Here is a 27,501-nt window from a genome sequence, read left to right on the forward strand (position 1 = left end):
TGAGAAAAGTATTTTTCACCACTCATTTCCAAAAACAGCTGGAGCAGTTTGGCATAAATGTTCAAAAAATATCTCAACTAGTAAAGGACTGCCAAATTCCACCAAGAAAGGTAAAATGACTAGGAAAAAGAATAAGCCACTGAAAATCTTTTCTTAAAATGGAAACACTTGTGCAATTTCAACTCTCCATTGCAAGCATTATTATGTCCTCTGAAACAAAGAACTCAAAAGCTCTCTTTTAAGTAGAGAGTTGGGTTATGGTTTGAAGGCCTCTTGATTTCAGTCTTATTTAAGAAAAATCAAAGGGATTTATCTTAATTAATACAGAGATTAAAAGCACCAGGTTCTTGTTTATCATAAAGACTTATCCATTTCCTGCAATTTTTAACACAAACACTTTACAAATAAATACAAACAACTTGTATTCCAGATAAGTTTTAAAACTTTTACTTATCTTTTTTTTCCTTTAGCCTATATTCTGTTAAAATCTGTCCAAGATATGTCACAGGCTCAGGATTAAGAAATAATAATGAAAAAAAAAATAAATCAACAACTACACAAAAAAAAAATCCAATTCAATCCCCTTTCAACTTACAAAAACGTGCCTCATAGGGACCATAAAATCCATGTAATTACCTGCTGCAGGATCTGTAACTGCTTGACTGGTGATGCCAGATGGTGGTTCTTGAAGCTGGTATGTTGCATTTGTGGAGGGTGTCGTGGGGCTGGTGTTGCTGTTTGTCATGTAATGTGAAGGATATGGTGAGCTATTATAATACTGTGCGTATTGGCCCTGGCCAAAACTGGGATAAGAGGGATATTCCTGCAAAACAAAAAAAGCAACTCAATAGTCCATCAAAGTTTTGCTACTTTTTAGTATAAATTCCAAAATATAACTACAAACACATGTCAGACTTTGAGTATGTATGCTTCCTGGACTGGATGCTGTAGGAGCTAAAACTGTGAGGCAGTAAAACAAAGTCTAAATTACACATAATTTAGTATGCCTTCTCATACAATTAGTTTAGTAGGCACATTGCTGAAGATGTGTGAATAAGAATGTCAACCTCAGACAATTAGTTCTAGAATGCAAGATGACAGATTGAAGGAAAACATTTATAAACTTTAGTTTAAAAATAAAGGATGACAATTTCTTTCAACAAGATATTTAAGGGCTGCATGTTTGTAGTGGATGAGAATTCTAAGTTTGCCAAAGTTAGCTGAACTCATATTTACAAATTTACCTGCTGTGAACTATTAAATCCAGTAGAGTTTGTGAGTGAATTATTTCCTGCATATATTCCTGATGATGTTGTAAAACTGCTGCCTGAAATGAAATGAAAAATTATGTGAATTACTAAAACAAAGTATTGGAAAATAACTTCTATCACACGATTATATCATAACATTATGGCATATTTGTAATATTTCCCATATGTTGACCGATTCAGCTCTATATAACACGTTAATACATAGAAAGTGATAATTCATAGTTCTTACACTCTGTGTTTCATTATTGCATTAAAAAAAAAAAAAAGCCTTGAAATGTAGACTGGAATTTTGGACCCACCTCAGCTCTGATTGAAAATTAGGTGTTTGTGCCCCGCTGAATAACAAATAACACCCTGCACTGTGGAAGCAATGAAGGTTTCTTTATACTCTTTACTTTTTTATTATTATTATTTTTTCCTTTTAACAATAAGGGCAAGCCTTGTTCTGGGAGACACCGTCTCCCCTCATGAAAGCCTGGTGGCTCTGTTTCTCCTCTCACCTTTGAGAACTGTGTCCTCTCCCCTCCCAGAGCATCAGCCCCTCACAGGAGCAGCAAAAGCCATAAGTCCCTGCTCTGAACAGCTCAGTCTGACTGCAAAGCCATTAGGACTCACTGATCGATCAGAGACAGCCTTAGGCTGCAAACCTTCCCTCTTTTGACAGAGTGTACCGGGCATGACACAAGAGAAAAAATGTACCTCTCTGAGAAGGGAGACACAAGATGGAATTTAGCCCAGAGACTGAATTACTGCCTTCATCTCCCTCCTCCAGCTTTCATGAGTCACCAAAATAGACAGATGGGTCTCTCGTTTAATACCCAACCTGAGAAGCTGTTCCACTAAAAGGGCAGCCACCCCCTTTCAGCTGTTTTGCCTTGCTGGTTATAACCCAGGAGTGACACAGGCACCAGCTGAGACATATGGATGCACAGGGTGAAGCTACATAAGCCACCACAAAGTCTGTAATGAGGCAACCTCTTGAACTCGTCCAGCAGGAGAGCACCAGGCAGCACAGGTTATTAAAGTGCACAGGTTGTTTACAGCCTCCCTCAGCACCAAAATCTGCCTCAGTGCAAAGGTGTACAGAGACCTTGGGAGCAAAGCTTGCAGGTGAGCAAAGGAGACAAGGAAGGATGAAAATCACGAGGGAGCCAGGCACACAGATGCACCAATCTTCCGATGTACCTGATACAACTCAATTAACAATCAAATCCAAGAAGAGGTTGCTCATTGGGAGAAGTGACATTTCTTGCAACTCCAAAGAGGACAGAATGCAGGCTGGGGTTCATAATTACTACAACCCCTGAAGGACATTTGTGAGCTATTTACTTTTCTTAAAAAAATTCCATACCAATAGGTATTGTAGCTGTGAGAAGTCAGAAGGAAAAATATTTAAATGTTATGACTAAAATGTTACTAAAAGCACATACAAGCTAATCCCCAAAGAAGTAGAAAAGAAGTTCAACAGCAGTGGGAGTAAAGGATGAAGTTTAAACTTAACATATGAAATGACTGTAAACATTTCTTTCTTCTACTAGTGCAAAATCTCTGATTGTTGATAGATGCTACTAATCCTGTGAACTAAAATCAGATTACTTCAGCCGAAGAGTTGACATCCAAGTTTAGCAGATAGTACAGATAAACAGTACTAATGAGAAAAACATGTTGTTTTAAATTTAATTTGAAATTGGAAAACAGATGTTATTTTTTTAATTGTAACAAACACGAAAGCCAAAATACAGCTGAAAAATATTTTAAATTGAAAAACTTTGTAATGATATTTTATTTCTAATAGTGCTCTGGCTGGAAGAATGTAAGTCACTGTGTCTCTTATTTCTGTAGGGTTTTTTTGAATGATGCAGTAATACATTCAAACCCAGGTTTTAAAGGTGCACAGTTTGAGCCACTCAAAAAAAATATAAAAGGCCCCTCATAGTTATAAGTAGAAAAAACTCCAGACTTTGTTTGAGGAATACATTATCTTTCCTTGGAAAGCTTGGAAAATAATTTGCAAGAGCAAATGATTAAAGTAATTACATGCCAGCCAGCATCTCTCCCTCTCAGACAAAGACACACACACACTCTAACACGCAGATCTCTTTCATCTCATGGTCAGCACTGGGTTCTATGGAGGAGGGGTAAGGGTCTCCTAGACCGTAACAAACATGAAGCAGGTTTCTCAAAAACAGCTCTGTGGGCCACCCAGAACTACAGGCCTGAAGTTGTTTTTAAAATACTCATGATTTTGCAAATTGTTTTTTTAAATATTCAGCCGTAACATGGCATAGAGCCGCTATCCTGCCTTAGCTGAACAAACACAAAAATGAGAAGCACTACAAAACATGCGAGATTTACTGCCCTAAGTTGGCCGGCTACATGGCTTTAAAATGTGATAAAAGCTGTAAATTGCAGGTCAAAGGTCTATTTTGCAAAGAGCTCTGACCCACATTAAAGCTGGGAATCCCAGTCAGCATCGGAAGGCGGCCGGACCCTGCTGGGACTAGGGCGCGCTCCAGGCGTGGGGCACGCCCTGTGTCACCGCAGGCATGGGATAAGGTCCTCCCCCATGTACTGGCCACAGAAGCCCATTTGCTTTCCTAGCTCAGTCTCCTTGCCATGGGCTATGTCTATCATCAGGGTACAATGTATGTGGCAGAAGTTTAGTGCAGCTCTCTTGGGAAAGCTGTAGACGGCCAGATGGGCTATTTAAACTCAAGGTTTCTTCCGTTTGCTTACAGTGTTTAAAAATCCTTGGCAAACTCCCCCTTGTTGTCCTAGTAACTGCTTAGCCATCCAGCACAATATTTTTATACTGTATAATAATAACCAAATACCTTAACGTTTACTTTTTTTACGGCTGAATTCCCAAACCAATCAGATAGTTATTCTCTATCATCACAGCCCTGGTAACTAAAACAAAGCTAGTGCTCATCACAGGTCTAGCACCCTTCCAGTGGTAGGGTACTCGGGTGGAGGGTAAAAGCCGTGCTTTTTATCACAATCAAAGGAGACTCAAATAAGACATTTGCAAATGGAGTTCTCCCCTTGCTGCTCCCCCCAGCCCTTCTCCACTCCATTTATCCTCACTGTGCAATCCTTATTAGTCTGCCAATATAGGAGCAACGGCCCATTCCCACAGCCATTAGTCATGTAAGTGGTCTTTCAACATCTATGAAGCAACTTATATGAAAAACAGCTTAAGGAACACACTCGTTAAATAAAGTAGAGGGTGGGGGAGGAGAGTGGGGAGATGGGTGGCAGAATCGCCTGCGTCTTCTTCTCACCCTCTCCCCTATGCACCCTCCCTTACTGAGATTATAAATTTGTGACAAACAAAAATCCAATTACCAGAATAAACTTAGCAAAAGAATCACAGGCAGCAATTCTCCCCATAATTTTCATAAGTTGGCAGCCTCTCTCCCCACTATTGTTCGGTGACTAATGGCGCTGTAATTTTAGCAGGGTCAGGAAAAGCACTGGGTTTAATTGGCTGCACACGCACCACGAGGCAGCGTCTCTACATTGCAGGGAGACATTCATCCCAGGGAGAGGAACCAGAATTAACTCCAAAGCTCTGGAGTGCAAGGTAACCCCAGCCAGGGAACATGAGCAGGACAACTGCAAGGCCGCTAGGAAATCCCCTTTGCTGCAGGCAAGAATGCCAGCAGGGCCCCGAGCGCGCTGTCATGTAATGCTCCGTGGTGAAGTAGGTTGTGGGATCCATTATCTCCATTTAGCAGCTCAGCAGCTGCACGCAGGAGATGGAGAACAGCTATTGCAGGCTATGACAAGGCAAAGGCTGCAGCCTGCCCATATACTGCTAGAGAGAAAAGGGAAATAAACTCATTTTCCTCTCCAGAGGTCTCTGCACAAACAACTGAACAGCAGCAGCACTAACCCAGTCTTCTGTCATAAGAATCAATTTTGTCCTTAAATAATAGTTGAAACTATGAATAGGTTCTCCTTCCAAAATTAAATTAGGAAAGGGAAACAAATGTTCCTGTTTACTTTTAACAGCTGATAATTCTTCCTTTCAATCCAAAGGAAGAATTCAGTCAATTTTGAGTTGTTTCAAATACAAAAGTTTAATTAATTAAAATATTACAAAGACATATATTCTCAAGTATAGTATAGACATATATTGTCAAACATTTAACTGCAAGAAAGACCTGCTCAGCAATGTGATTCTTCTCTACTTAGCAACTAACAATTCCACCAGCCCTTTCATTTGAAATATTCTCCTTATTTCCATTCTTACAGTCTCTAAGGTTTCTGTAGAAGACCAGTCCTTCCCTCACCCACACATTGTGCTGCTTATGAGCACAACAGGAAGGACATACACACCACAGGGACCTTCCAACTCGTGGCTCTTCTGCCCAAGCCAGACTGTCAGTGATCCACTGACTCCCACAGGTGGGCAGCTCTCAGCCCAAGCACAGCACAGCTAGAGCAGAACGCAGGCTCTAGCCTGCAAGGGAGGAGATCCCCTCCTTCCTAAGCCCTGCAGACAATTCCATAATTAAATCAATGCTTCTGATCCTTTTCTTATTAGAGCTTCACAACTGGGTCATCTTTAAAATATTTCTTTTTGCAGAATATTTTAAGATCCCTGCCTCTCAAAGTATACAGCTGAAATACTTTCTGAGATCTTACTATTCAATCTCTTGACAACTGTCACTCTGCTGAACAATTCTGATCTTATACAAATTTTGCATATAACAAAAAAAAAAAGCAATACCCATCATGGCAGACTCTGTGCAGTCTATTGACAGAGTCCTAGCTTTGCACTACTAATGCCAGCATTCACATTACTTACAGCATTCACTTAAAATTTTCCAAGCACTCTCTATGTTATCCTATGCTGCTCCTTCTTCCCTCCCTCTACTGAATGAGTTTCCCATAGACATCTGCAAAACTATTTCCCTGTCCTGCCTAAAATCCCTTTTTATTGACATCCCTCCACTCAGTATCTTACAAAAAAATGCCTTTAGAGCCCTTAGATAACCAGTATGGGATGCCAACTGTTTATTATACATAAATAGTGTCAGCTGTATTGTTTCATTAGGCTCTTCTAGACTGTGTGTTTAATTTTAGCTTCCAGCTTCTATGGGGCACTATATTTTTATTTGCCTGTAGAAGTTAACACAACAGCATCCCAGTATATGACTGTGGCATGAAGGCACTACTGCAATAGAAATTATAGGCAGCACAGACATGATTTTTCAATAACACTACTTCCTAGCAACCGTGAATTATCAGTTCCTTAAAAGCTGAAATGTCGATTTCAGAAGTTAATTTTAGCCACTGCTAGCAAGTATTTTGATCTCTCTCCTACAGAGAAGTAGGATTTTTGTAGGGGGGAGATGGGTGAGGAGGTGTGTTTGTTGTCTGAGGTTTTTTTGTGTAGCTGCCTGCAGAAAGCAAAACCAGTGACCTTGCTTGGTTATATTTACTCTGATGGGGAGAAGATCATCACTATTCAGCGTGTAGATGAAAATCCATCTGCCTCTCTGGTCCTGTCCCTCTTGTTTGTCAGAGCACACTATAAGTCAGCAATATTTCAGATGTCAGATGGTCACTTCTGCCCTGTGGCACTACGCAACACACAGTTCAAAAGAAGATTAAAAAAAATGCAACAAAAAACATCTCTCTTGTGCCTGAGCAGGACTGGATCAATATATCTTTAAAGCTGTGGAACAAAAGCAAAATCTTATCCACTTAGTCTTTGAAAGTACTTCTGCCTCAAGACATTTCATGGAGTGTTTACTTGGTGGCACACAGTTTAGACTGAGCTTGATAATAAAAAAAGGAGGTAAACTTATAAAAAAATGTGTTCTATTTCTGTGATTGATGACTTATTTCAATAATTCCAAAATCTGCAACACACCTGATGTCTGCTGCCAAATTCAGAGGTGAAAAGGCCTGCAGCAGACATCCCAAATTAGCTATTTCTGGTAAACAAAGATTTTTTAAAATATCCATTAAGTGGTGAACAATCCAGAGACAGTGGCTTCTCAATACAGAAAAGGGAAAAGGAATTGGGAGAAGAAGGTGGAAAGACTTTAAGTAAACTAAACAGGCAACTACAGCTACAAAATATAATTGATAATAATAGCCTGCACATACAAAGACTTACAGCTTTTAAATAGACATCAAAGAAACAGACTTCAATCATTACTTAGCTACCTCCACAGCTGCAGTAGGTATTTTTATCTTCTCCCTCCTCGAACACACTCAGGTGTCAAATTATATTTGGCACTTCCTAAATTCATAATCCTGTCACGTTTTACAGGACTAGCTTTGTCTCATTCACTATTTGCTAAACTACTGCTATTCAGGGATGCATTTTTTACTGTAATAACACTGGAACACTATTTAAAATTAAATGAAGGAAGGGATCTTCCAGACTGCTGAGAGCTAACCTGTCGCTCTCTCATCAAAGACAGTCATCATTTCATCTCCAACTGCAATAAAATCAGAGTTAAATGCTCCAGCAAACGCTCATTTTCATTCTATTTAGCAAAATTTAGCAAAATAAGGAGGAAAATCTCCCACAAAAGCAGCAGCTATATCGAATTAATGGTAATATCTGTTTATACAGACCTTGCATCTGGTAGCTATAGGGAGCTTGTCCAGGTTGAGGTGTGCTAAAGCTGGCACCGTAGCTTAGAAATCCTGTCTGTCCAGGTGACTGTGACTGTGCCAATCCACCTTCTGTCTTGATGCCTGCCCACAATGCACCTAAATCAGTTAGTGACAGCAAATCTATTTGTTCATATTCAAACACGGATGGAAAATAAAATCACTTAATTAACAGCCATTTTAACATACACCTACTATTGCCTGAGAGAATGAATATTAAGAGCATGCACAAATTAATAGGGTAAGGGCAGTCTAAAAGCACACTGAAAACTGAAGTTCACCAGGGAGAGGTTAAATTCAAAACTGTGTTTCCAATAACTGCAAAAGAAATTTATACATGAACAGGAAGTTGCATTATTCCTTTTTTCCTTTCCTGCCAGAGGCAAACTTTTCCATATATTCATGACATTACACAGAGGTAGATTAGCAACTTTATATGAATTTAATGAAGCATAGCATAGCCAAGCTCTCCTACCATCTACCCATTAACGACATAACTGAGAATTGCACTGTATATCATTCCTATATGAAAATTACACAGGTCCAAGAATGTTTTTTTAAAGAATTAGAAGTGGATAGAGGGAACTAGCAGTATTAAGTGCAATTATGATTTTTCAAAGGTAATTAAACACTAATTCAGTTCTTAACAAATAAGCATCTAAGAGGCAGGAACTATTCCTGAAGCAATCTCTTGAACTGGGAAAAACATAGCAGAGTCATTAATCTGCACTGACAGAGAAGTCCATTACACACCACATTACTCTCTCATTTCTAAATTTAGCTATAAAAGAATCCAAAGTCTGATCAATGAATGACTTGCTGCCCAGTTTCTGTGATTCTTCCCTCAATTTGTAAGGCAATGAGCAAGCAAATATCAGCAAGCAAAATACTGAGGAAATGCACACAATTCAGCTTCTGTCTCTTAGTTTTAATTATAAGGTTGTCCCAACATGAACTACCATTTAAAAATAATTATAGCCAAAGTAATGGAAAAGTGATACAATATTCTTAGGTTTCACTGTGGCATTCCGTGATACCTCATTGTTCAGAAACCAATATTTGAACCGAATTAACTAAGTGTGAATTACTAACATTCCTTTGAAAATTACTGCTAATCTAAATCCATTTCCTAGCTGGATTTTTCTTTAGACAATATTCAACAATGTTTCAAGGTAGGAGAGGTCTCAGAAGTTACTGTGTTGGCAAAACTTCAATACTTCCCTATATACAAATGGCAGCATATTTTCCAACATCTAAGTAATTCTTTCTCAACTGTTGTCATTAATTAACCTTAATTCCTTCTGCCAGACCTTCTAACTGCCAAGCTAAACCTGTTTGCTTGTTTTTCCCTGATGCTTACTTGATTCTTCTGTTTCATGTTACAATTAAGCAGTTCGAATGACAAATCTTGACACCTCATTTCCAAGGGGAAACTCCTGCTATGGATGGTTTGGTATCAACAATCCCTATTTGTTGTCTGTTTAAGGGCTTCTGAAATGCTGATTAAATACAGCTTAGAGAAAGTTTAACTAAATCAATTAAGCATTAAATTTCTAGTCTAAATTTCCTTTAACAGCCTGATCCAACTGTCCATCTCAGACAGAGCAGGAGGAGATGATCAAAAGCAGGAGGAGGAGGATGCCACTTATGTGAAGACAACTTGGCACTGACACACCCTTTTGCAAACCTCCATGCTATGAAGAGCCTTTCATCTCCTGGGACTTACCCTCACGCTTGCTCTCATCCAGAAAGCCTTCACTCATCAAACCTTGGTGCTCCCTTCCCCCAAGTCTAATGTACTCAAGGAAGTGGGAAGGGACAGTGACACAAGAGGACTGCCAGGATCTTCAAAGTAAAGAAGTTGGTAAGCAAAGCCTTTGCTAGATGCTGGTGCTGGAGCAGGCAGGAGGAAAGATCTCCAGGAAATTCTCCAGCCTCCTCAGGGGCTTTACAGATGAAGCAGAGCCAGGAGCCCTAGGGCAACAGCTGTCAATGGCATTCCCCTCCACCCCCCTTCCTGCCTGCATGGCTGTGGAGGTGGGGAACTGGAAAAATGAAGAGGCTAGTGGTACAGTTGAGACAGCACCTTCCTAAACTCTACTCTAGAGAGAAAACTTGAGACAGGCTGATACAGGAACTCATGAATACTCTTTCTTCCAGCAGACCCAGAGTAAAGAAACAAAAAGAGGCCTCAACTCAGTTTTTCCTTTCACATAAGCGTAAGTCTTCTCCCTTTATACTGCTGTAAGGTTTCTGCCTGGGTGAAAGAAAGGCAAGACAGAGGGTATATGGGGTCTAAACCACAGAACAAAGAGCAGAATTTTGGCTCTAAGCAAAGCTTCAGTTCTTGCCTATTGCAAATTAGTGCCCAATTTCATTTGGGAGCAAAGATTATATGGTATGCCTTAAATATGGAAAAATATATGTTAAATCCCAAAACTTTTAATAGTTATTTGCTTTTAAATATTACTTTTTTAAAGTACATCAGCAAGGAGCACCTTAGCACCAGCCACATGTCACAAGTCTGAAAAGAACAAAACATGTCAAAATTCTCTTGGCTCAGGAGCTGAGGATTTCAGTGGTCAAAAGTAGCTCTGCAATGTAAAACATTGCAAATTTATCTGAAGTCCTAGGCACGGGGGATGGACTAGGCAAAAAACCAAACCATAACAAAAGAGCAGGCAAGCATGTTAACCCCTACAAGCAGTTGCCAAGTAAAGCAACTCTCAATTACAGCTCTGATGACAGTGAGACAGCTAAACTCAAGCAGTGAAATCAAGGCCTGGCTGAAGTCAGTGGGAATTTTAGAGTTGACTTCAGTGAGACCAGGATTTAATCCAGGGGAACCAAGCAAAAACCAAAAAAGTCACAGTTTGGGCTGCCCAAGCCTAGTCTGACAGTCAGCTAAATGTGAATACGAGGTGTCCACAGGAGAAACAGGTCAACAAAAACAGTGTGGGAAAAAGGATTGTCTGTCATCATCCCACCTGATCCAGATGGAATTAGCAGACAAGCTTTCATCAGCAACAGGAGCTCCTCTGTGTGCATATGTGTGTGCATGTGTCCAAGATTCCCCATCTCACAGTGTAAGTTTAAAACATGTGCATTCAAACTGAAACTGAAACATCCAATTTATACTTAAAATTATAAAGTAAGGGGAAATAATAATATTGTTCTTTTATCTACTGTTCACCATAATCTGCCATAGGATATCTTTGAGATCCAGTGGATTTTCAACTTGCAGACTTCAAAATGAAAGATTCGCTCGTTTTGCACTTAAAACTTTTAACAATTTTAAAGTGAACAGCTTGTATGGTAAGTTCTGTCCTTTTGGTATAAAACTTAAATTATCTGAACATATTTTTACAAAATATACTGCTCAAAGCATGTGGATTGTATATTTTTAATATATTCCTCCAGAGGAATATAAGACCTATTTTCTAATAATGCATCCTTGCTGCTGCACTGCTACATGGTTTGCCAGCAGACAGTCTGGCAGGAAAATGGTCTCACCCATGGCAGCTTGTTTTTAAATTAAATTTTTTGGGAAATATTTGCTACTTAGTACTATCTTTGTCATCAGGCAGAGCTTTACTGGCAATTTACCTCAATTTTCACCTCCAGGGAGTTTTAAAACATTGGAAAATGAGGGGATTTTTTTTGATGGAGGCATTTTTGAATCAGTTTTTCTGCCTGCTTAAAATCAGCACAGCCTCACAGATTCATCTGGGTTCTAGTAATCTTTATCAGCTGAAATTCAGACATTTACGTCCCAATGTAACCTCATGCACTGCTGGGGAGCAGAGACCTGAGCAGGTCACCAGGAGCTGGACCTGTGTCATGGAAGCCCTCAGATCTCTTTTCCCATTTCCCTCCTGTATTTTTGATTTCGCCCACAAAAAGCTAATGAACCTCTCCTCCTGATGCCAAAATGGGTTAATCTTGAGCAGCTTTTTAGCTCTTTAATACATAAAGCATCACTCATTCCAAGGTGGGAAAATTAACAGTCCTCCACAAGAAATGCCCCAGAGCACAGCTGTCCCACTAAGTACTAACCCAAGGGTCACACAATCTTGATCTAACAAACCATTTACCTCAGGAATGAACTATCATGGCTGTGATTTCTTACCATAGGAAGGGATTCCGTAGGGTTGGCCGGGCTGGGGGTAAGTGGCATAGGCTGTAGCTTGTTGCATTCCCGTTGTAAACTGTGTCTGCCCATACGCAGCCATCGTTTGTGAAGATGGGGTAGGAAGAATATGTGGGTAGGGTCTGCTATTGATTACAAATGACAGAAAACAGGACAGACACTGCATTAGACAGACATGTGTGTACTCATTTTTAGCCTTATTATAATCCTGCTGCTTCATTAACACATAATGATAGGCTGTGCTAGACAACAGAAACTTTAAGAGACAAAACAATAAGAAATCAGAAATAAAATAATAAGTGAAATAAGAACTTTACAAATACTTTTCAAATACATTCTTAGCATTTAAAAAAAAATAATTTTTCCCTGGAAGCTGCTGCGGTTTAAATTATGGCTTAACAGATGGACTCAATTATTATTTTAAATGAGGTTAAAATCTGCCTATTCCAGTTATTATTATTACTACTACTATTATTATTTTAAAAAGATATCATACTTGGAAGGGTAAATCTGTGGTGGGGAGAACTGGTGTGTTTGTCTTGGGCTGAAACCACTGCTTCCAATTGCTGCACCAAGGAGAAAAGAAAGCATACAGAAGTGTAAATACACACACCAAAGATAAATATTATTTTTCCTAATAGAATTTCAGAGTATTAACAAGATTTTAATTAAATTCAAATATCATTGATACCTTAGATAGAAAATAATATTTTATGAGGATCTATACAGGAATGCTCAACATTAAAATTTTGATTGCAAATCTCAAACACTAAATTGCCCCTCTGTACAATTCCTGAGCCGTAGTTTATTCTTTGTTTGCACAGAGGCAACATTTTCTATACAAACAACCTATTTCCTAATGGAAACATTTCCCTTCATATTTTCAAAGAATTGTTGATATCTCAAGTGCAACATTTTATTAACTTTTAGAATTTTTAAGACCTACATTTTATGAAGGAGCTTTATGCCTGCCTCGATTGAAAACACATGGCCCGCTTCAGAGCACGCGCCTCTTTTTAAAAAAAAGATTAAAAAATCGTAATACAGACTATGTATTACCTTATTACGTTCCTATTTTCCATCTTATCTGCTGTCTAAGAAGCCCTTCAAATCAGTATTGCATAAGGATGTCCCAGGTGCAGTTAGTGAAACGTGCAAGCGGAGGAGGCTGTGCTGTGAGCGGCTCCCCGAGCAGCCCCAGCAGCGCTGCTTGCGGAGCCCCCACCAACACAGCTCATTTCTGTCAGCATTTCTGGTGCTGCCCGGCAGCTCTGCTGGCCCACTCTGCTCAGGGCAATATTGCCGGGAGCCCTTCCCTCTCTGGTTACTGTCTGGGTGTCACTTCTCCTCTAGGTCCCAAGGTGGGCTTGGAAGCCTTTGCCAGGAAGAGGTCAGCAGCGGGTTATGAGACTACTGTAAAATCAGACAGCCCGAGAAACAACAGGCCTTATTGCTAAGTACTTGGAAATAAACTAGGCACGCTTAATTACCCCTCGCCAGCTACCCCCTTCCTGGCCAGCTACAGGGAAAATCCATCATCTTTACACTCTGGGAGGGAGGCAGGGAGCCTCTTTCTGTGCTTTCTACACCAAATAATTTTTCTTTTCTGTGGCCTGTGAGGCTGCAGACATGGCAAATGTTACAGTCCAACCTTTATTCAGATCACCACAGCTATACGTAGCTTTTTATGTTGTTTGTATTAGGTACACACTGTATTTTCTTCTTTCAGAGAATTATAATACATTAGAAATCTTTTTTGGGGCTTTCATACCCAACAGCCTGTGCAGAAAATGGAGGCTGTGACAAGACCAGGAAAGGGCTGGCTACCAGGAATCTGACTGGTTGTGAAATGTCAAATTTTTCTACTACGGAAATGTAATCCCACAGTATATTATTAGATCCTTTTCTGATTTGATTTGCACCATAAAACCAATGTGCTAGAAATACCACAGTTAGTCCACAGGTGTGCAAAACTGAGCAAACACCTTAGGTTATTCTCACAGTATTTGTCTGTATGTCTGTAGTCATGTCTATGTCACAGTATTCTGTATGTCAGAAGCTAAGAGGAATTTGGCTTCCTCTAAGAAAAGAAGCCTGACAAAAAAATGAGTACTTTTGAAAAATAAATTACAATAAGTGAGGAAGACCTACCCCTCAATTAGAATAATAATCACAGAGGCAGTAAACATGTGTGTTTACCCACAGAAAACAAAAAATTACTCTGGGCCAGAATACTCCCGAGTGAGACTCCCACCAAAGACACCAATGGACATTAAAAAGCCTGATACTGTAATGCTCCTTACTTGGGGAAAACTCCTTTTGACTCAGACTAAAATGAACAGAAATAGGCATAAGCTGGAAAGTACAAAAGGCTTCTTAAGAGAGATGCACAAGTTTAGACCACGTGGGATAAGAAAACAATAAATGAAAAAAAATGTTGAGCTTAAAACTTGTTTATTCCTTACCTGATCCTGAGAAATTGTCTAAAGACCCGTCTGTGGTAGTAGTAGTAGCGATCTCACTGCTGTTCATTGGTTCTGTTTTAACTATAGAAATATAAACAGAAGATATTCTATATGCTCCTAATATTCTTGCAGGTGCATGCACACACTCTCACTACAAACACAAACTCAATAAAACAAAAATCTGACAAAAATGTTCTAAATCATGGCTATCAATATTTTGCATTTTATGTATTTGTGTATACAAACAATGCAAAATACTGGCAGCTATGATTTACACACAAATATAAGATGGTCAAGAGGGTTATTCCTGTCTCCAAGGAATAAGGGCCACTGTAACAAACCAGAAGTCTCCATGCAACTCTCTGTACCTGTCCTGATTCCTCTTAATCCTGCAGACCCAACAATAAGGATCCACATTTAGATCAGGTCACACAGTATTTACAGGCTTGAAAGACAGCAAATTGAGTAAGACAAAAGAGGAAATGATTTTTAAATGGTTTTCGCTGAGGGCTGTTCAAATTTTGTTTCCAATTAAGTAATTTTTCAGAGGAAAATTAATTTGTGATGAAGTAAAACACTTTTCTCGTGGTGGATTTCTCCTCTCAAAATGTAAACCAACTTTATAGTCAACAACCCTGAATAAAAAAAGAGGACACAGTCCTCACCAAATACTTCAAAGAATGCTTTTGCATCTTATCCCTCTGCACCCACAACATAACGCAGCTGTCTGAGAGTAAAAAAGAAAGAGACCAAGACATTATTGCCTGGCTCGTGCTGATTCATAATTAATAATCAATTAATGACTTTTAATAAAACCTCAAGTAAATAAACAATTTCCCTTTCTGTCAGTCCAGTGCAAAGTCTGTAATGTTAAGATCAGGGCAGTATCCTGATCCAAAGAGCAAAGACAGGGCTGACTTGGCATGGATGAAAAATAGGCACCAACAGCTACTCCCTATATAGTTTGTCCATACATGTATGTTCAGGAATTACAACCACTGTCTGAAACCTTTGATACCAAGTTTGGAAAGGGTGAGGCAGAGGCAGAGAAAGAACCTTCATTTCATTGCCAGTCCACATTCCTATTTCTCCATGTCTATTTCCTTCACCAAGCCTCCTCTGTGGGATTTGTAAGAAATCTCACAAGATTTTTCTAATCATCCATTATTTTCTCTTGGCTCATGCAGGATTTCTCTCTGCTAACTTGTGAGGTCAATGCTTAGCTGCACACAAAACTCTGCTGTGTCTGCATTAACAAGCAATGCACTCCATTTAGGAAAGTTTCATGAAGTGAAATGGTTGGGGTAAAGGGCCCAGTGTCCAGAGGCTGGGCATTTTTGAGAGCAGTTATTCAGCTTGAAAACATTAGCTGCACTTCTGCAAAGCAGCTTTTTTTGAAGTAAGTGAAGTCCAAGAGACTCCCTAAGGGGAATTAATGTGGTAGAAAAGGTGGCCATGAGGTTCACTCCAAAAGTGAGCTCATGATCTGAACCATAACTCAAATACAAAGGTATTTCTTAAAAACACAGCATGTAAGTTATTCACCATCAATTTAATGACTAAGTACTGTCTAACACACAGATCCAATGAAATATTTATTGCAAAGTGTCTATCACAAGTACTTTTTCAGAAACTACCAGACTTTTACAGCATGTTCTATAGATGTCAATCTAGATTTGAAAAATTATAGCATCTACCTTATCTTCCGCTTTTTCTTAGAAAGTTATCATGGCTACATTTTACACTCAGACTCTTACTTCTCTCATAGACTACTCCAAGTTTCCCAAAAATCTGGAAGTCTTCCAACCTAATTTCCATAATGCAATTATACATTTGGGAATAACAAAAAAAGATGCTTTCCTCTATAGCTGGTGTCTGTGGTGTGGGAAAAGAGAGGAAGATAAGACAGATGAGCCTAACCTGGAGTAAAGGGTGGAAGTTTTCAGTATGTGCTTGCTCAAAATTCTTCCTCTACTCTGTTGGAGAAACAATATTCCATATTCTGTTTTTGGATCACTGCAAATTAGAAGTCTGAGGACTACACTGAACTGCTTCACACAACATAGAGAAGTATAGTGTCAACTGTTCTAGATAAAAAGCAGCCCTTCTGAAAAAGACTTGGGATTTCTGGTGGATGAGAAGTCAGGTGAGAGCTGGAAATGTTCATTTGCAGCCCAGGAAGCCAAACTGCATCCTGGGCTGCATCAAAAGCAGCATGGCCAGCAGGGCAAGGGAGGTGATTCTGCCCCCTGCTCTGCTCTCTGAGACACTGCCAGGAGTGCTGAATCCTGCGCAGGAAGGACATGGACCTGTTGGAACAAGTCCAGAGGAAAGACACCAAGATGATTAGAGGGGTGGAGCACCTCCCCTGCAAGGAAAGGCTATGAGATTTGGGAGTGTTGAGCCTAGAAAAGGTTTTGGGGTGACCTAATTGTGGCTTTCCAGTACCTGAAGGGAGCCCACAAGAAAAATGGAGAAGGAGCTTTTACTTGAACACGTAGTGTCAGCAAAAGGGAGAATGGATCCAAAGGGAAAGATAGTAGGTTTAAATTAGATATCAGCAAGAAATTCTTTACTCTGAGGGTGGTGAGGCACAGGAACAGGTTCCCCAGAGGAACTGCGGCTGCCCCAAACTTGAAATGCTTAACGACAGGTTGGATGAGCCTCTGAGCACCTATTTGAATCCTTGCTCAAGATAGCATTTTTAGAAAAACATCTGAATATAATTTCTGTCTCTACTTCAGTGCAACATAGCTTAAAACTAAATGCTGTTTACTACACACACTACTTTTGAAGATACAGGAAGACAGATGAAATACAATGAGTCCTCATAGGAAGGAATTCTAGCTGCTGACTGAATTGCTTAACAAATTTTCATTAAAAACTTTGTCTTCTCTGTCACCTGTTTTATCCTCTGAATATAAAAAAAATCCAGGATATAAGAAAGGATGTTCCCATTCTCCTGGATCCCTGGATCTGGATACCCATTACTTATGTAATAAGTAATAACCCTAATATACATGCCCTAGAACGGTGTCTTTAGAAACAACCACAACTGTAATAAACCTTTGTGTCACAGTTAGATGGGAATTTAATATAGACAAACAGGTACTGAAAAACTCTCCATTCCCCAAACACTTTAATCAAAATGTCTGAAAATTATTGCATATTTCCTTCTATCAGCCTAAGCACATTTAAGAGGATGAAATCCTGCTATACAAAGAAATAAACTGAGAAGAATAGCCATGGGTTTACCTGCTGGAAATATTTACATGTACTCTTACTGCAAAGGAAGTTGTCCGAGGCACAACCGACCTGCAATAGGATATTCTTCACCCTGGAATCACAGGGAAAGAGAACTGCAAAGGGACTGCCCAAGAATACAAGTTTCCCAGTCTATCCCTGCAGCACATGAGTCATCCATATCTATGATGAGAGACATATGGAGCTGTCCAAAGAAGCTGGACAGGCACAGATCTGGCCCTGCCACATGCTGCTTATGGGTGCTCTGGATTTCAGCTCTTCACATTTTCCAGGACAATTAACATTTCAGCTACATGTCCTAAGCTTTCACAAGATGACACTGGGAAATGAGTGGGAATAGTGCCACATTGAGACAACACACATTGCAAGCTTGCCACTAACAGACAACACCATGCCCAGCTGTGGCAGAGGCTACGGAAAGTGACACAGGAAGATTCCAAAGTTCCCATTTCTGCTGCTCCTTTATCCAAACTGACACTTACAGATGTTCAGAATCATCAGACTTGAATTCTAGAGACAGACTTTGATTTGTATGTATGTATGTATGTATGTATGTATGTAATGTATAAGTTCTAGTGCCACCCAAACCACTCAAGTAACAGATTATCAATAGAAGTTCAAGAAGCAGACTAATGTCTTCTTAATCTGCTGTAAAAAGTCAGTGTTTATTTAGAACTAGTGATTTAGATCTGGTTTATATATCAAGGAGCTTAAGAAACTATGTCAACAAAGAGATATTTTTTCTCCTTATTTTTTTTTTCTAATCATTTGTGAGATTCTGAAAAAAAACTTAAAAAGAAACTCTGCAAGAAAACACACAGAACAGTAGAAAAAATAGGAGGAGCAGATAATAGCACATATGTTAGTTTGGAGAAAAAAAGCAAAAAAAATTTAGAGATATCACAACTGCTGATCTAATGTTTAATAGATTGTTAAGATTTTTCTTCTAAAGGAACTCAGAGACTGCAAGTGCAAGTCTCTGTCAGCTGTACAGCAAAAGGTGGTTAAAAAACGACTTACATGGCAGTTTCTGAACTCTTTTGAGAGAGAGAACTTCAGACCAGAACCCACAAGTTCATGTGGTTCATTGGCCATGTAACAACTTTCTGAGTTCACAGCTTGTCATGCAGTTCCTGGTATATACATCAGTAAAGAGTGTTCCCAGGAATGAGATGCTGGCCATTATAATTGTGGATTTTGAGACATTATATTTGGCTACGCCTAAAACAGAAATTGTAGGAATAACTCATAAAGATTTGCACCTTCAAGCATGCAAAAAACGAAGGTTTTAAAATAGCTTTTAAAAATTGGTCTTATTACATTAAATACATACAAGTATTTATTTATGTTCCTTGCTCTACTGAACTCATCTTTGTTAACAGCTATGCCATATTCATTAAATCAGAATAGAAATATTGCAAACATGCCTGACATTAAATTGATTTTAATTTTGCACTTTTAAGATTGAATAGTGTTAATTATGACATTATATTCTTTGTATTGTACATAAAAGTGGGAAAAATGAAATTATTCCTGGCTGACAGCTCTCAGTGCTCAGGGCTACGAGAGACTCAACAAAGTGTGGTGGTTACTTTGTTTATAGGCATACATAAAAACACAATCTTTTGCCTGATCTTGGCTGGTCTTATCTTCAAATAATAGTAGTAACTAAACACCATGAAAATCCTGAATAAGTACTTGGTATCAATTGTTATTCACATGCTATTTTGCTTGACACCATCCTCTTCCTGTACTCACTAGAGAAGCCCAAAGTTCACCTGGAAGCATAAAAATAATTTTTACTAACAACAAGACAAAAATTCTACCTTGAAGCTCTATACTGATGATATTTTCCATTATTTTATCCAAACAGACCTCTGTTTGTAGCGAAGAATCTTGCAATTGTAAAAAGGCTACAAGTTACTCAATTATGCTAATTCCTATCCAGGATATTTTTGTCTCTATCACAGATTATCAAATCATCAGCTTCTGACCATGAAGCCTGATAAACTTACTTGTTACTGCTTCTCAAGGCAGAGAATGCTTCCTGAATCTCACTGTCTGGAAACTACCAGAAGGTAATTTCCAGCCTAAATTTTTGTCTGGTTTTCAAAGAAAGTCCCTGCTCAAAGCAGCACATTCTAGTTCAAGCCCAGACTCTTCCCTGCTTTCCCCTCCTCTGATGTGAGAGGCTTCAAAACTTCTCCAGTATTTGGGCTGTGGCTAACACTTAGGTTTTGCCATCTACACCCCCATGACCCTCATCTTCCTCTTATGTTATGCATTTCAGGTGAAAGAGCTTTAACACCCTTGTAGTTCATCATTTAGCAGTAAAGACCTTCAATTTACAAAGCAATGGTGTCACTGCTACAATGCACAGTCAGAAAAAAATTCAAAAACATCTGGACAGAGACAAGGTGGACAGTATTTGTAGCTGCTAAGCAAGATTCAACTTGGATATTTATCTGACAAGTACAGTCATGGGTTAAAATTCACTGCAGCTGGGAGATGAGAGTTTCTGATCAAACTAAGGTTCTTATCCCTTCACACTCACAGGTCCAATTATACCAAATGCTTGTATCTCTCCTCTGCAAATGGAGGAAGCATATATCCAAAACCAATCCTTTCAGAAGCATCATGGACTACTCCATTTCCATTTTTCCTTTTCCTCTTTTCAGTTGGGAATCAGACCACACACAGGTTTAATGATTTGCAGTGTCCACGAACAGTATTCATATTCTTTAACCAAAGCCAGACAAAATTACCACAGAACATCACAGGCCCAGCCATTAAAGGCAAAGAAGGTTGTCTTTACTACCTTCTGGGATTGTGGAGGTCTTCAAGTGAACAAGAGAGCAGCATGGAGAAGTCAAGACTGCTCTGCCATTTAGGTGTACAAGACACAAGACTATCTCATGAAGACAGAAGCCCAATGACAAAGCAGGTGGGACTTTTCATAAATGGAAAATAGTATGCTCTGTATTTGGCCCATGTCTGAACTCCAGGACTGACAGACTTAAAGCCAAATTCACCCAAAAAAGAGGGATAGTGCTAGCTTCCATTCCCCTCCAGCCACAGCAGTAGCAGTAGCAAATTCCCTAGCTTGTTTCATCAAACCTGGTGACACAGGTATTTCACTCACTGACCAGGGGTCAAACGACATGGCTATCCCTGAAGTGTAACCAAGTTTCATGCTTTTTCATCTACTGAGGGAAAGCAAAATCCATCAGAAGATTATAAGATGCAAATCCAAAGGCTAAATCATCAAACCACAAGTCTGAAGTTGCTAAGGCTCTTCAAATACTACCCAATTAGGGTGTGATCTTTGGCTAAGATGTTCCACTTCTGTTCCTTCTGCAGGTGCACAGTGACAGCCGGGGCTGGATTTACTTCTCATCTGTATCACTGGCCAGGCACATGACATACACCATTTCATATGACATTTTTCTACAGAATCACACAAGTGCACAGGCTGGTCACACTGGAAAGACACCTCCCCTAGAACCATGTGCTGTGGCTAGTTTTCAGTAAAGTAGTGGACATCCTCACAGGTCCTTGAAACCCCACAGCCTGTGCACAACCACTGTTCACACGGAGCTCTGGGACCCTCAGACACACTCAAAGGGTGCTCTCACACTACCACACTTCATCCACAGACATGTGCTGTGAACACCTATATGAGAAGCTTCCAAAAATAAATGGTATAAAATAATGGTGCTTCTAAGAGTTTCCTTTTTTTCTTTAAAATTAATTTGTCATTTGGGGTATTTTGTTTACCTCAAATGCCTGTGGGAAACAGTATTGCTATTAACTTATCATTTAAATGAGGTCCTTCCTGAAAGGAAAAATGTATGGTGGAAACTGAAATAGGGACTCTCAAAAATGGATGCACATACATATAGAAAAGACAGTAAGTACATAAATATTTATTAGCCAGTCTCCTCCCCAAGACCTTGCAACAAGAGTTGCTCGACTGAGTCAGCAGAGAAGTGGACAAGTAATTTCACTGGCCAAGTGCCTATGAAAGAGGAATAATAGAGCATTATGCTACATGTGCTCAGGACAGAAAGACTCTTGGTGAAACAGGAGAATAAAAGCACAGGTAAGACAAAGAGGCTGGATGGAAGCCAATGTAATACAGCAAGGAAAGAAAAGGTGAAGAGCAGGGAAGAAAGGATAGTCTAAGTCAGCTCCTTGCCTTCACATAAATTGGCTGTATCTGATTTTTATCCTCCAGAAGTGACATCATGTGGAAGATTCTTACTAGCCTCTACGGACCCCCAGCTTGCTTTCGGGAGCCCACGACCTCTGCAGTTTTTGCCCCTGGCCAAACAACGGTCCTCCTGCACTCTTCTGGGATGAGTAAAGAAGTCAGCATCCACAGCTCATGACGTTAATACCCTACTGAAAGGCAAGTATTACATCTACCTTTACTATGCTATTATTTCAGGATGTCTAAATACGGAGGTATCAATTACAAGTTTCATACCATCAAGCTCCGTGTTGCAAAATCAAGTATAGAAATTTCAGAATTTATAATTAACAGAAACTCTAGAAATGATTAATTAAAAGTACCAGAATCCAAACACGATCACCAATGAATTCCTGATTCCTGATTGTCTGATTACCATCACCTACCACAACTTTACATCACAAAGCACACAAAAATACGAAAAATGTAAAAAAATAGGAATAAATTAAAAATCATCCACTGATGTGGACTGCTTAATTGCAATGCTGAAAGAACATTTTGCATATTAGCAAAATACTGCTAGAATTTCAAGAAATATAATTAGAGAAATCTGTATCACATGCCATAACAACAACCAGCTCTATCCTCTCTAGATTTTAACATCTTACTCCCCCACTACTTTAGGAAATACTGAAAACAATTTTTTCTCCATTCTGTAATACTGCAACTTGACAGCAAACACACCACACAGTGCCTTTTGAAACCCTGAAGATGGATTTATGTTCACCAGACTTAAAACAACCTTTTTAATGGCTACAAATCAGATAGTCTCGTAGTGGAGAGCTTTGACTGCCTTTGTGTCAGGTCTCATTCTCATGTTGCAGCAGGTATTTAAAGAGCTAGAATCATTTTTTTCCAAAGGATTTTTGATGTCCAACTCCCTTTGAAGCCTCCCTTCCTATGTATCTTTGAAAATCTGATCTTCAATTTGTTATCCAGTTTCCCTCCCCACTTGATATGACAATGCCTTCCCTCCTTCCTTCTTGAACACTCAAAGAGAAGGGCAGTAGCAGGTCTGTACTCCTTAAATGAATGAAGAGTAGCTTCAGAAAATAACAGTTCCTTCTCCTAGTCCTCATCTGTTCTTTTCTATTCCAGTTGCAAAAAACACCATCATGATGGGCCACGGGCTTCTGTTTCTCACTCTATGCCATCCATCAGATTTGATTTACATTCTTAAGATAAAAGTAAAGATCACTGTAGGCAGAAACTGGATGCAGTTGTCTGCCATGGAAAACAGATTTCCTACTCCTTTCAAATTTACTGATTACTCACGGCCTTTCCCCTCGAAAGGGCATCTAACTAAGTGGGCACCGTATTGGAATAGCCACCAGCTGTCCGGTAAAACTTAATGAATGGCAATTTTATGAGCTTCTGTTGTTATTGTTCCTTTAACTCCTTCAGTATCAACCCACCATGGCAATTCACTGACAAAGGAAGATTAGAGATAAGGCAAAACTACAAACATTTTGCTCCCTACTCCAGTAATTTTTTTTTTAAGAGATTTTCTGAGGCAAGTTATACAGGGCCATAACTTTTATGGTGTCCAGCACCTGCTCTTTCCTACAATAGAGGGTATGTTGTGGAAATACACTTAAAGAGAACATGAAAACCTCAAATACTGTGGTATTTATATAATCAGCATCACCTTGGCATACTAGGACTGATTTTTCTGATTGCCTTTAGCCAGACATTTTAGTCCTTTGCATTTGATCCTGCGAAATTTCTGTCTGGGCAAGGTCTGTAATTTCCTTGTTACTTCCCCATCAGTGAAGACCATGCTGCCTGGCCAGGAGATGAATTTTGCTCTATCAAAATGAAATTAAGCACACAAAGAATTATTATATATAAGATGCACGTAGAGGTTAAGTTCAGACTCAATCGCACAACTAAATCCCCATTCAGTGCTTTGAAAACTTACAGCTGAGTGTGAAGCTAAAAATATTAGCTAACAAAGTGAGCTATCTTCCAACCACATCCTCTTGCAGAAAAACATCAATAGAAGACAAGTCTGAAAATGTGCCTTAGAGGAATTAATGAACAATTGTTTGAAATGCAGCCATTTCACTTTGGGACAGATATTTTTTTTCCTTCTTTTTTCTTCCCCTCCCCTCATCTAGTGAACATATCCTGTGCTTCAGGGTATGGAAACCTGTCAAAATCACACCCATAGTCAAATCAAATTTAACATATCTTTACAAGATATTTATAACATGCAAATACCTAGAGGCCCTGCTTCTCTGTCACATGAAGATCTCATGCTAGAGAAGGAGGGCTCTTCCACCTTAGTGAGAATGTGTGCATGGCAGACTAGAAACTGGTTTCACATATTATATTTGACATGTGAAGATTCAGCAACCCACATCTCCACTCCATGTGCAACAAACAAGCAAACCACATTGCAGCATCTAGAAAGAGGTGTTCAGTGAGCCCTTACAACCGCATCCTTACAATCAGCCACTTGTGTCTCAGCAGGATTCTGCTTCAGGAATCCCAGAAAAAATAATTTTACTTCACCCTTCATTAAAAAAATAGGAAACTTTTGCTTCCTTCACTCCACTTTTTCTTAAGTCTCTTTAGCAGCTCAAGGAGCCTAACAAAACATTTTCTCAAGATAAAACAGATTAGAAGTAAAAATTCCACCTTCAGATTCTTAGGCATCTGCTTCACTCACAAATTTTGTCACTTGGCACACATTTCATTCAGAAATAAATTATTCTATTAGTTCCTTTGAAAAACTTTTCCTTCTTTGTCACTTAAGAGCAATCAGAGACAGGAATTTTCAAATTAGAGAGCTTAGAGCAGAAGGGCCAGGCACAAGCTAATCTGTGGGGACACTTTTGGGACAAGATCCGAAATCGCATGCGGAGTGCCCACGCCTGCTGCGCCCACTGCAGCACCCAAACCTGCGGGGCTCTGTGTGCTAGGGCTGAGCAACCAGTCTGCAGTGCTGAGGAGGGTCATGTCACCTGAGGGAAGAGGGCAAACAAAAGAAAATCGTTTGGCTTCATCTCAGGAGGCAAACATGAATTGCAAGTTAGAGCTTTCTGGGTAGAATTCACTCCAAATTTTTTTCAACTGGAAAGTTCTAGCGTCAGATAAGTGAGTTACCACGGTTTAATTGACTTTCTTCAATAAAATCAACCTACCTAGAAGCTGAGATATTATTTCCAAAATTATTTTCCACCTGAGGTCAGTGCATTAATAGATAAATACAATATATACTTTGTTTCCTGACAAAGTAATATTAAGCATTTCTCAGAGTACATGCACATAGCACTACATGTTGAACAAAAAGAGTCAGATGATGAGCATCTTTCAGTGTTTCAAGGAACACCTCCTATTTTTGTGCTACAAAAGAACCTTCAAGTTATACAGAAGGTATTAAAGCTCATGAATTTGCCAACAAAGGTTTCTGTGAGCTAGAGGAATTTTAATTTGAAAGAGCAATTTTATCCTGTACCAGAAGTGGTATATACCAGGTAATACGATATAAAAATATAATAACATACTTTATTTTAAAGGAAGAAGACTCATTTATGGACATAAAATATTTTCCTCCCTAAACTCCATGAGCACAGTAAGCACTTTATTTATCCTTTAAAAAGCTTTTTTTTTTTTTCAAATGGCTTAATATTCTATTGAAGCAATACTTTTACAGCAATAGCAAAAAGTAAGTTACACACAAGTCTGACACAAGTTCCTGTTAATCTGATAACCCATAAGCTGTCCCCACTACCAAGGACTCCAATTACAATGAATAACAGAGATATTTGGGGAATTGAGGGGGGGACAACATCTGTTTGATTGACATGTGCCTTTCCTGGAAAAATGCAATGCATGTCCATAATCCTAAAGAGTCTGACAGCACTACTACAACCCAGTTCTTAGGAAAAAAAAACCCCATATCTTTGCTACAACAGTTGTAGCAGTTTACCTATACATTTATACTAAAGAGCAATACTGAATCTGCATGACTCTCTTTTCTAGTATTGCATAAAGTCTCTGTTCACACAGCCAGTCAAATGTCATGTATGATCTTTCCCACTATTGCCATAGAAATGCTACAGGAAAGAGCATTTTTTGCTGCTTGTTGTATAAGCGCTTCTGTGTTTCATTATATGACTTATATTTATTATAGATGTATTATATTTCTGGCAAAGCTGTTACTTTGTTCTGTTGTTAGTATTCTACTGAGAACAAACATAACTTATCAACTGCCTGACTGCTTCTTGAGAAATAGGTATCAGTTTACCCCACTGAATTACTACACCTGTTTGAATTTTGGCCACTCCATCAGAGCAGCAAGCTAGCCTGAGGAACTTTCAACACTCAGTTTTATTAGCTTACTTGACAAAATTCTCATAGCCTTAGGAGCTTACAAAAAGTGAGAACATAAAGAAATACCAAAATAATAAAAAAAACCCTGAAAAATTACATTTTGTACTATGGCAATTGTAAACACCTACTTTTTTCCTCTCATCATTAAACCTCCTTTTCAGTTTCTTTGACTTTTTTTAAATTTAAGCTCTGCACATACTACCTGCTCAGTCCATTCCAACTCCATGAAAGAAACATAAACCTGTAATGAAAGCTATTGCTGAAACTTGATAATAGTAACTACTGATAAACATTGAACATTGCCTTTATGTACCATATGAATAAACACAAAACACCTAGAATAGTAAAACATTATTTAGCTTGCTGACTGTAAGAACGCCAAAGCAACGAGGAGGAAAAACAAATTATGCAATACTAAAGAAAAAAAAAATAGGCTGGCTCACCTTCTGTGCCATTGGGTGTCATGGAATTATTATTTATATGGGAGTTATCAAGTTTTGGACCACTGGGGGATTCACTACTACCACTTAGTCGTCTATGTGGGCTGGCTAGATCCTGCATTTCCATAGACCTGAAAACAAGATGCAATTAGTTTTAGTGACATAAGTCAACATGAATTACAGAGGAGCTGCCTTTATGAGATGTAGCCTGCTATTTATCAACATCCCAGAAACACTTAGTAAAAAAATTAACTGCTTCTCCCAACTTGATCTTTTCCAGTGCTTCACTCATGTTGTAGCTCCACTCATGACTGGCCAGCTACTGTAATTATTTTTGCAGCTCGTAACTAAATAAAACTTAGATTCCAAGCACTGCACTTTACAAATTGATGTAATCTTGTATTTTTAAATATGTACAAAGATGGAATCACCAACGTATGAAGACATATATTCTCTTAAAAACAAATTAACACTCTGCTTTTTCAAGATTTACCAGTCAGTGGCAATATAATGAGCCTCCAAAACAAATAAAACACTTGAAGCAATTGTGGAAACCCATCATCTACTGACAGGGAATGAGATATTCCTGATGTATGTGTTTACTCTGGCAAACTACTTAATTGTTCCTCTGTTTCCTTTGAAACAAATGCAGCATTAAAACATTATTATGTCTGCT

At 39.0% G+C, this 27,501-nt stretch overlaps 1 protein-coding gene across 4 annotated transcripts in view; it reads right to left on the reverse strand.

Annotated features, from left to right (window-relative positions):
• EYA1 (EYA transcriptional coactivator and phosphatase 1) overlaps positions 1-27,501 on the reverse strand; it is a 90,153-nt gene that overhangs the window by 56,080 nt on the left and 6,572 nt on the right. The window contains exons 3-9 of one of the 4 annotated variants that reach the window (XM_033512294.1): positions 26,829-26,956; positions 14,529-14,609; positions 12,560-12,629; positions 12,043-12,185; positions 7,875-7,997; positions 1,245-1,327; positions 637-823 (exon numbers count right to left, since the gene is read on the reverse strand). In XM_033512294.1, the coding sequence (XP_033368185.1) occupies positions 637-823; positions 1,245-1,327; positions 7,875-7,997; positions 12,043-12,185; positions 12,560-12,629; positions 14,529-14,609; positions 26,829-26,952 (811 nt within the window). In that variant the 5' untranslated portion in view covers positions 26,953-26,956. Of the gene's footprint in view, positions 1-636; positions 824-1,244; positions 1,328-7,874; positions 8,013-12,042; positions 12,189-12,559; positions 12,630-14,528; positions 14,610-26,828; positions 26,957-27,501 lie in introns of all 4 variants that reach the window. The other 3 variants (XM_033512292.1, XM_033512293.1, XM_033512291.1) reach the window with 3 other exon arrangements.

Source organism: Parus major, chromosome 2, assembly GCF_001522545.3.
Source record: "Parus major isolate Abel chromosome 2, Parus_major1.1, whole genome shotgun sequence".
Lineage (NCBI taxonomy): Eukaryota > Metazoa > Chordata > Aves > Passeriformes > Paridae > Parus > Parus major.